The 11,264-nt window shown below is 39.4% G+C and overlaps 1 protein-coding gene across 1 annotated transcript in view; it reads right to left on the bottom strand.

Annotated features, from left to right (window-relative positions):
- Positions 1 to 11,264, bottom strand: part of LOC109470460 (DNA polymerase zeta catalytic subunit-like) — a 39,950-nt gene that overhangs the window by 19,420 nt on the left and 9,266 nt on the right. The window contains exons 3-12 of the mRNA XM_019769411.1: positions 6,498 to 6,684; positions 6,064 to 6,138; positions 5,389 to 5,549; positions 4,858 to 5,071; positions 4,035 to 4,132; positions 3,641 to 3,745; positions 3,376 to 3,460; positions 3,078 to 3,199; positions 2,506 to 2,637; positions 1,939 to 2,158 (exon numbers count right to left, since the gene is read on the bottom strand). Coding sequence (XP_019624970.1) covers positions 1,939 to 2,158; positions 2,506 to 2,637; positions 3,078 to 3,199; positions 3,376 to 3,460; positions 3,641 to 3,745; positions 4,035 to 4,132; positions 4,858 to 5,071; positions 5,389 to 5,549; positions 6,064 to 6,138; positions 6,498 to 6,684 — 1,399 coding nt within the window. The remainder of the gene's footprint in view (positions 1 to 1,938; positions 2,159 to 2,505; positions 2,638 to 3,077; positions 3,200 to 3,375; positions 3,461 to 3,640; positions 3,746 to 4,034; positions 4,133 to 4,857; positions 5,072 to 5,388; positions 5,550 to 6,063; positions 6,139 to 6,497; positions 6,685 to 11,264) is intronic.

Genomic DNA, 11,264 nt, shown 5'->3' with positions numbered 1-11,264 from the left:
CGACTCTTCTGAATTTGACATCCCTGGAGCGGCACTCTTTGCCAATACTCCCAGGGCCTGTGTGGGAACCACTGTAAGAAATAGGAGGAGCCAGTAGAAACAGATAAAAAAACCCTGGTCCCAGGCCGGGGTTAGAACTCACGACCAAACCCGGGCACCAGTCCACATGCTGACGCTCCAACCGCTCGGCTAAAAGTCTAGACCCCTGGTAGCGCCTATAGACCCAGTTGGTAGCGACTATTATACATGTATCTAATACCAGCCCAGGAAAGAACAAGAAACAGTCATGCCTTCAAATATCAGAGTTATCAGCCAAGAATTGAGGTACTGTAAATGCATTTATGTTCGCGAGGACTAAATTTCGCGCAGCGGAGCAAATAGAGAGTTCGCGAGGGATTTTAGTTCGCTATACAGCAGAACCAAATACAAAAGGGAATGCCGACTTCCCCGCCCCCCCCCCCCTTTCCATGGGTTTACCCGGCCCAACAGTGTTACCTGGCCCCGGAAATCCCCCATATTTGATAATACTGAAGTCCCAATATTTTTCTTTTGTCACACAAAATTGCCGGCTATGGAATCTTTTAACAAAACGCTACTTTAGTACAGAGTAACAGTGATTTGGTTGCAGTTAAAAATTCATACCGATGGCTCGTGCTGAGAATCACACGGGATCTGTATCGTACCGAAGGACCAGGCATCGAACGGTTAGATTTTTACTCGGATATTCAAAGATGAACTTGTAAAATACATTTTCAAAAGCAGGAAAATCTTGTTTCCCGGCATTTATCTCTTGAAATACGGCGCTGATTTGACACAAAAATTAGTTTCATGCCCCGCTCCTGGCTTTCTCAGCTAGCTGCATAAATTTTGACGGTATGCAAATCTCGCGTCACGTGCCCGCATTTCGCGTCTCTGATTGGTTGTGCGTCAGTCGGAGCAGCTCGCCGCGGTAACATACAAGCGGGCCGACGCGATGTAAACAAATTTTCTTTGTTTTAATATAAGCGCTAAAACGCTTTTTCCAAAACTACACATCGATCTTCTAGTGAAGTAATGCATAGTTCCAAGAATCTTTCGGGAAAATGTATATTTCTATGGGGATTTTTGGTGTTTTCGGCGTGATTTTGCAAACCGGAAGTATACGGACCTCGGCGTGGGTTCGTCGTACCCACGCTAAATTTTTAGCATTTTTACCCTCCGTTTTACCAACCAAAACAAAATACAACTCCCGCTAAGGAGAACCCAGTAACATTTCAAATCCCAGCAATTATGTTTTTGATCAAAATATTTGTGGATGTGCCTGCATTTTAGCCGTATTCCTGTCGCAAGCGGCCCCGCGACGTGCACGCTAAGATTTCTTGTACGCAGTTGACAAAAATTGGCCTGACACTGGATTCGGTGTCTCGCTGTAATTTTTATCAGTATAAATAATTCTGATACTCAACAATAGCGCAGAAATATTCTATTTCTTGAAGAACTGGACAGGTCTACTTTTATTTGTGTCTATTTCTGCTGAGACAATACGGATAGTTATACTTGGCTCTATGGGTAGTAGTAACGTAACGTTACATGGAAACCTGGAAGACGGGAGTGTAGCGATACGGTATACAGTTCGCGAGGGACATGACTTCACGAAGCAAGGCTCTTCGCGAAAACCGCGAAGTTAAATCCCTGACGAACAAAAATGCATTTACAGTATCCCACTGACTATGAAATGCTACATTAACAGTCTAGAACATGTTGGGTGCAGATAATTAAATTGTCTTGTAGCAGTGCATCCAAGAAGCATAACATAACTTATCTAGTCCATTTTAACAGTCTACAACATGTTTGGTGCAGAAATTTAAATTGTCTTGTGGCAGTGCATCCAAGAAGTGTGGTTAAGTTATCAGTAGAAAATCCAGGAATACTGAGACTTGAAATAGCAGCAGTCTTTACCTTTCCTGCCCCTGCTCTTCATCCTGGGCATCCCCGTCATCCCATTTCTGAGACATCAGGATGCTCTCCTCTTCCTCTGCCTCCTCCTCAGACTGATGCTCCGCCTCCTCCTCATCGCTACGGTTACCGCACTGTGATTGGCTCACCAGGGACGGTGATGCTATGGAGTCATCAGCCAGGCCTGCCAGAAGGTTGGCCAGGGACCGATCCTGGCTATTTACTGAAACATCAGAGGGAATTTTTTTTCTTTAGTATGCTTAACCTATTGCTGGGGACATATACTCTAAATCTTTTACTTGTTTTTGAATGTCAACAAGTAATCCAATCCAATTTCATTTAATGTATGTCTGCAAAGTTGATATGTTAATAAAGAATTGAATTGAGAACACTGACAGTTTATAAAGCTTACAATAATCATTTAAAAACAGGTTTGCGTTAATATGGTTTGACATTTTCTTGGAGGCTTTCTGCTTGATTAACTACAAATAACAAGGCTTAAACTTAATACCTAAATGTATGTTAAGTAGACTTGGCATTTATGATTCAAAATTCCATGGATTAACTTACACTGCATTTGGGAGGCTTCTTTGCCTGACTCTGAGAAGCTTTGACTCATCTCTACTACAGACTGAACAGCATCCTCATCAACTATGGGCTCATCTTCACTATCTCCCATCTGCTGGGATGAATCTGGATTGTCTAGAGGAAAAAATAAGACTTTATGAAGAGAAGATGTTATTGTACCTGAAGGAATACGTGTACCAATCTTTCAGGATCATTTTAGCCATGTCTAGTGAATATTTTTCTTTCAATACAAATACATATTTTCTGCTTCTAAACTAGCGATTACTAAATGGATGTAGGCACTCTATTGACTAGTATTGTATTAATGGCATTATTTCATAGCTTGAAGAACATTCTTTGTAACATGACTTTTTCACACCTCAAGTATGTATTATTGGAAATAGTACAGGGGGGCTTGCCACACGTTTTTTCTTTGTATGTACATATATCTATATGTAACATTTCTTTAATAAACGGGAAAAAAATTATTTCATAGCTTGGAAGACTTCTAAAATGCCAATGCGAAAGCAAAGGTGTACATGTACTAATGCATAGTATGAAGAGCGAATTGTTACCTTCTATCTGAGAGAAGTGTAGTTCCACAGAGCAAGACGGAGTCAGACTAGATTGCACAGGACTGGAGTCTGAATCATCCGACATGGCTTGGCTCTCATGTAATCTCTCCAACTGGCTTTTTCTGTAACAAACAAACAAACAAACAACATTCAGAAAGGACACTATTTTGTTACACGTGAGTAATCAGAAAGGTCTTATATAATATTGACAAGTTTAGATTCACTTAGATGGTGCTAAAAGTATGCATGTACCACACAGGTTAATCACGATTTATATTTTGTGATTCAAACTGCTTACAAGAGGGATTCCTGCTCTTCTACTATCTCCCTAATCCGTTCTCTCAACTGGAGGTCACTCTCTGTTGGCTGGACATCGGGCCTCTCTGTGACGAAAAAAAATATAATCAGTATGCCTTACATGACTTAAACTGCTTGCAAATTGTCATACCAAACATTTTTTTAAATGACATCAAATCTTACAGTATGCAGTCATCAATCACAGTAAGACGCCAGAGGTTACAGGTAGGTTCAAAAGGATGCTTTTTCCATCGTCTGACACGAACCTTGTGAGGGAGGTGGCTCTATTTGTGAGGATTCTCCTGCTTCTCTCCTACGCTGTTTCTCGTCCTCCCAAATGGCAGCCAGTCCGGGATTTGTTCCAATGTTGGCTGTAACAGATGAATACCAAAACATGAATGAAAAAATACTGTAAATTCATGAAAGGAGGCTTTTGGTATGTTTCAGAAAACAACTACTGTACAAGTATATTGTAATTTCTGGTACTACACTGTCAAGTTCTTTTGACAAAATATTTATACATAAACACACAACAAAAGTTCAGCTATGCTGGGGAGCTTTTGAGACGTACTCTGTCTCTTCATCAACCTGATTAAGATCTCGTCTTGGAGTTCTTTAATACACCTCTCTTTACATTGACAGAACAGAATGCTGGCTCACCTTGTATCTCCAGCCTGTTGAGGATATCAGGGGCCACAGCATCTACCTCTAACTCACACGTACTCTGTCTCACCACCTCAGCCTCCAGCAGCAGAGAACTGTACACACAAACAGAAACAACAGCTTTCAACTGATGACATGAACTGAACATAATATGCTGCATCCTGATGATTTGCACTACAGTATCGCTAAATGGCCAAGAATTTTCTTTTCTCTACAGCATCAGGATCCAAATATACACTGTCATTGGTGCTTCCATTCAACAGCCAATCACAGCTCAGCAAGGACAGTGGTAACCATGGTGATAGAAGGAGTCCAACAACGCATGTGTTTCAAACACCACAGAGAGAAACCAAGACAAACAGCCCAAACACTGGCCTTTTGTGCACTGAATCAAGCAGTCTATTGACAGTTTACTATTTAACACTTCCCTCAATGACAGTAAGATGCTGCTGTAACTATGATGCCACAGTGCAAGGGATGTGATCAGAGGAGTGAACAGGAGCTAAAGTAGGATGAGCACCAGGCTAAGAATAAAGTGGCAACATGTTAAATTGACTTGACAGGAATGTACTAACTTAAAGATTCTTCTTCTTTTCTCAGGAAACAAAATTATCAATTACAAGCAGATTAGAATGTGGACATATTTTTCTGAATGTGTACAAGACTACAAGACTTTTAGCCACTACAGCAAGAACCACAGCATCTCTTTCTTTTCATTTTCAAGTTCTTACTTCTTTCGTTTTCTACATTCCTACATTTTTATAGGTTGGGCTATTCTTCTCCATATTCCATCTCATGACAGGTAGAATCACCAACATACCTGGGTACATTTTCCATCTCCCACACCTGACGGGTGGGAGTGTTGGCATGGCAACTGGATGATCTCATTAGGGATGGCATAGAGGGGGTGGCAGGACTCTCTGGAGGAACATTTGAACAAGGGCTTCTGATTGGCTGGCTGCATGGAAGAGAGCTGCTGCTTGATTGGCTGCTCTTTTGCGATAACGGTTGGTTGTCTCCAACTGGTTGATTAACTGTAACAAAGAAAAATACTTTTAATTCTAGCATCGTAAGCTTCATGTATTTGCATTTGCATTTGGTACAGTAAAATGTTGAAAGTTTACCCCACTGCATGTATGTTAAGATACAAAAAAAATTCTTCAGACAACCTTTGACTCTTTGCTGACGTCACACATGGGAAAAATCATGTGTCCACAGCATTTGGGTCAGATAGCTGAGGAAGACTGAGTGATTCAGTCAAAAATTTCGGTGAGTGAAATTTATGAGTTGGAGAACAGTTTAAATTTTTCATAATCTGCGCTATCTGAAGGCATTAAACACATCATTTTACCATCCTCCTTAGGTCTACGGAACTTGACAGCTCCCAGGTTGATGTAGTTCATCCCATACAGGTTGTAATCTATGAAGAACTGCAGCAGGAAGGGGATATGGGCCTCATGGGGCTGGTAGGGCTTGTTCATTACAGCCCCTCCCTGTAACAGGTCCACTGCCCTGTAGGTAGGAGAAACGTATGTATATAAAGTAATACACTTATTCATTTGTTTCATGATTTTAAATATTAATACGTCTAGCTAATATCACAGTTTCCCTTGCACTGTCACAAAACAAATCTATCTCGACATTGCAAAAAAATACTACAATATATTATAGTGAAGCCACGTGCCTGTTCATCTGCACACATGATAATGCTACACATAATCATCCAACTTTATTTGCCAAGGAGCAGAAGCAAAGAAGGTCCCCTTGAGTATGTAGTAGTTATTTCCCCTGGGAAACCCACAATCTTTGTAATTTCATCTATCAACAGTCAGAAATTTGCAAATTGCACTTGAAGGTGAAGAACATGTGGTGAGTGGGACAGCTCCATTATTGAGTCCATTTTGAAATACATGTAACTATCTCTCCAGTAAACCAAAAGCATAGACAAGAGAGCATGGCATGGTTATGCAAGTATACAAGTACATGATGCACTATGAAGGTAACAGAAAGAAACGGGGACACTCACTTTTTCACCATGAATGGATTGTAGAAATAGATCTTCATAAATTGTTGCTCTTTTTCATGGTAACCATAGTATGGCCTAGAAGAGTGAAAAAAAGAAACAAATTGATGCAAACACATAACTTGTATTCGACTACTTCTTAGTACCCAGAAAACAATTGATAAAGACGTCACAAAACACAAGTTGCATGTTGTCTTTAAGAAAGAAAAATATTGTTGTGATATTGCAACTTTCATTTAAAATATCATTTACTACTTAGATACTAAACATTACCTTTTAACTTTTCTGCATCAATATCATTTACATACCATCCAAAAGCAATAAAGTGGACAACCTATTTTGACTGTAAATTTTGTAGTTAAAGTTTAACACACATGCACAAAGGCAACTGTGCTTGTGATAATACATGTAACTCTTACATAATGGAAGATACTTACATCCCACTAACAAGAGATATCTTGAAGACATGCTGTGTAGTAGAGGAGGCTCTGCCTAACGCCACGTTCAGCGCTCGGTCGATGCTGCTAGCAAACTGCCTGAGGTGGCGTTCAGCCTCCGGAGGCCCGTCATAGGGGACGTAGATGTACGGAAACACTCCATGGAGGTGCAGGCAGGTCTTCTGACCTGAAACAGACCAGGGGCACAGGTCAGTTACAAAACAGGGCCACACAAGGTCATCCTCAAGCACTTTGTATTCCATCCTGCCTGACAGCATTTGTTAGTCTACAATCAGGTTTGTAATCTGCCCTTGCCATGTCAGACTGTCTACTCTATCAGATTTTACATCTTGCGGGTTTCTGAGTAACTTGGTTTTCTCCAACTAGATCAGATTAGAAAGCAGAGGTTTTAGGTAGGACAGAAATATCATCAGTAGATTCATTTCAAAAGGCTATAATAGCAAGTATACATACTGTTCTTTATTGTTTATGTATGTATGCATGATATGAATTTTCACAAAGCCTCCTGCATAAAGCCTGTGATTTATCAAAACCATGGGAGTTAGTATGAATAATTGACTCCTAGCCAGGCCCCTTCCTTTTTACACATGGGAATCATTGCAGTCACAGAACATGACCTACAACCTTTTCGACCTTTGGGGTCACCCTTCCCAGAAAGCCTGTGATGAATCCTAGTTCCTGAATTACAGACACAAAACCCTTGTGGGAGGGTCTGCATGGGGGGGTAGAGAATATGAATCACGAAAAATTTTTGCGCCAATTACAAATTACATTAAAGCCTCAGAGCTGATTACGACTTTACGCTTTGCAGTTAATGTTCTATTACGAATTACGTTGATTTTTGGGGAGGCTGCCTACAGATTACTCTAGACTAAAAAGGCCTGATTACCCCTCACGAAAAAGGGCATGCAGGCCCTCTTGTGGGGGAAAGAGCAATACCATCCTGATGAGCTGTGCCTGCTCTTTCAGCAAGAGCTATCATTTTCAGCTTCCTATAACATAACATCGCAATCTAAGATGATGTTACGAAACTACAGTAAAACTGTATACATTTGGGAACTCTTACGCTTCTGCAGGATACAATAAATGAAACAAATCTCTCATAAAGTTGCATTTTTCAACATTAAATAGATAACACTATTGCATTTAATTCAAAACAAGACACTAGTAGATACTGCTTTTATATTCATTAGGCCACACCAATTTAATTTGTTGGTTTTCGGATTTTTTCAGAAAAAATATGAAGCGACAGGGCCAAAAAAATTAAAATAAAAAAAGGTCTAGGCATCCTATTATAGACTTAAATGCTATGGAATGAGCCATGAAGTCAACACAAAAGGCTGGGTTAAAATTTAAACATTGAATTTTGAACTTTTAATCAAACCACTGCAATGATAGATGGGAAAACTGTAACAACTAGGAAGAAAAGGACTTTCCTCAACTGTTGGGGGCAAAACATGAGCATTTTTCAGTTGATTCAGGACCAGAATCAAATTTTTTTTTTTTTGCAAATCAGAAAAAAACGAAGAGGCGAATCCGAGAACCAACAAATTAAATTGGTGTGGCCTTACAACAACAAAAAACCTTTTCTCTTCCATAATTCATATCACAATATTTCTAAAACCAGAACGAGATATCCTTTTCCAGCCCTCCCTAAACCCTTCTGCAGGGTGATGAGTTATGTTTGGTGGCCCCTATATACCCCTGAGAGGGTAGATGGTGTATTGATGTCAGCAGTCAGACAAATCTCCCAGCCTGCCTGAAGCTCAACCCCCACATACAAGTCAGCTCAAATTACACAAAATAAAACTGGAATGAAGTACAGCCAGGATGAAAAGTGTCAGCTGTGCAGTCCATTCTTTTGTCATATATCTTTTTATCTAAACCACATTTTACTTCATATCTGATATCTACAGCCTGGAATTGTCAAATGTCAAAATGTCAAATCATAATGATGATTATGAATGGCATCCAGATGTAACATTTTGATTATTGCTCTTCAGTCTTTACATTTACTACCACTCAACACATGCAAGACAAATTAGGAAAAAAATCGAATATCAATAATTTTCCTACCATCTTTACCGGTATACTAAGCTTATGCCATATAGCATCCCACTGTCATAAATATTCCATGAAAATCATTAATGATCAATAAAATATTCTCCACAATCTTAGCTAGCAACAGTGAGCCTCTAAAACACTTCATATTGAATTCATAACTTAAAGCTTGCCTGGAAATCGAAGAGAACAGGATACCAGCTGTGAATGTTGTACCAGGTAAATATGCCCAGGTGTGTGATAATTATCTCTCACCATACAGTAACAGGTGTCTGTGCTTGTACCTACTCAATACTATACCCCTTTAAACAAAGAACATGTCAGAACATTTTGCAGAAACACATTGAGTCAGCTGGAAAAAGAGGTTTGGTACCTGACATATAATAACATACAAATGCCGTGCATGGCACACTGATATGAAGAACCATACTAGGTCCAAGTACATTTACTTTATATAATTGCATTACTAGGGGTTCTAGATAGTTTTGATTTCTAAAAATAAAATAAAAACTACAACTTTATGCAGGTACCTGTCCACCACAGAATGATCATGCTGTAAATATGCGTTTCTGTTGCAATACTACTAGATTGTTTCAATCGTGAATTCAAAACACGCACAGCGAAAGATTCCTTTCCCGTCCTTGAAGTAGAAGCCACTGCAAAATAATTGAATTTACTGTAGTTTATATCAACTGCAAGTCTCCAAATTTACTTGCCAAACCCAGCCACACTTCTTATCAGATATAATTACCAGCTCAAAGCAAAACCATCACCATTTACATTCACATGTAAAACTCCATTATCTACCGCCCTAACAAGGGTCACCTAGTCTAGACCTAAGCCTACAGAAATCCGATCCATACTTCTCCCTAGAATTACAATTTTCAAGTGGTCAAGATGAATTGATTGTGACCATACAGAGTAACCTCCAATGGGTCTTAATTATACCTGAAAATCTAGGCAGGCCTCTGAAGCATGGAGTCCACCATCTATTAGTACAAGGGTGCTAAAATACACCATTTGTCAACAAAGAAGTTCTCAGTACCATGGGAATTTAGGGCCAGTATGAAAATACCCACATCTTTCAATGTTTTGTAACTGGTCCATGCAAGCATGTGGGCAGAACGTACTGCGCCTGTGGAAAACCCTGCTTTTTCACAGTTTTGTCAGATGTTTGGTCAACGTTGTTTGGTCATCGGAATTTTGCCTGCTGCAGACGATATCTTTTCCGACATAACATTTGGAAATTGTAGTCGATGGGATGTTAACCTTATATGCGCGAATACGACCTTATATGAGACGTTCTGCCGAAGTGTTATGCACAATACACTACGGGTTCCACGCAGGTGCAGTGAATTCTGCCGACATACTGTCCATGCATGATGTAGTACAGTCAAGAATCTGTGGAACATTCACCATTCTATCGACAACCTGTTATTACATTTTCCCTACTACAATTTCTATGTATTTCCACCTTCTTACAGCAGGGTGAAGGTTTTCTATATCATATATTCTAAATGTTCTTCTATTTCATCTTAAATAGACATTTGCATAAATGTATGAACAAAACATAAAAGAAAGTGAAATGCAACAAAAACCTATTTCACAAACATAGTTCTAAAGCAATTAGAGCCAGAAAATTATAAATCGCATCTACAGCATTCTATGGTGTGTGTCTGTGAGTGATTCTAGCCAGAGGCCTCTCCAAAATGTAATGGTTGAGCTTTATTTGATTGCTTTGAATTGTACCTGTGCTTTGAAAGGCAACACTTTTGAAGTGAGGAGAACCTAAGTGCATTGATTCATAATATGTAGAGCTTAGGCTATACCAAGGGGCTGGGCCTGCTTCACTGAACCCATTAGTTCCTAGAGGGATCTCTCTTGAGAGGAAAATGGAAACCAATTGGAGAGGTCCTCTACAGTAAATTGGATAGGTGTGGGTCTATTGCAAAAGCTTGCAACTGTTTTCAAATCATTTACCATTTCCATCGTGTCATGACACATTATGTGAATGACTGTTTGAAAATCAGACAGGATTGCTTGGTTGCATGTAAAATATGGAAAAAGCACATCCTTTGTTACTAATACTAGTATTGATTTGCTTAAGTCAGACCCTTTTGGGACTTATTACAACAATCAATCAGATTACTACTACTACCATTGGGAGCGATACCAAATTACAAAACCCCTTCTTTCTCTGGTGTGTTTTTGATCCAAACCAAACTAGAAAATGGACGACTTGGAACTAGTAGGAAGATTACAAATCATACCTGTTTTTATACAGTGGTGATAGATTGTATATCTTTACGTACCTCTAGTCTGACTCTCTACTACCTATAAAACAGTTGTACACACTTGAGAATTCAAGATGGGCCTTTATGTATGGTTTGAGGATGTAGCAATGGCTTATTTGGTAAATTGTTAATAAGCTTCCATCTGTTGGGCAAATAACTGTGCAGTACAATATTCCCTGGATCATGGACAAGGTTCTGTGGGGAATAACAGTCCTTATATAACTTTAAACAGCTGTACACTTCTGTTCAAAAGTCACTATTAATAGTGGATACCAATCAACCTGATCTGAACACAACAATTCAAAACACTGACCATTTAAATGGGCAGATTCATTACAAAATTGCGTAGTTTGCTTTGATTACCAAAACTATGAGCTTAAATCTGTATGAC

The sequence above is a fragment of the Branchiostoma belcheri genome, unplaced genomic scaffold (genome assembly GCF_001625305.1).
Source record: "Branchiostoma belcheri isolate BF01 breed outbred unplaced genomic scaffold, Haploidv18h27 scaffold226, whole genome shotgun sequence".
Taxonomy (NCBI): domain Eukaryota; kingdom Metazoa; phylum Chordata; class Leptocardii; order Amphioxiformes; family Branchiostomatidae; genus Branchiostoma; species Branchiostoma belcheri.
The sequence above is the reverse complement of the archived record's forward strand: the minus strand, read 5'-3'. Positions and strand labels throughout refer to the sequence as shown.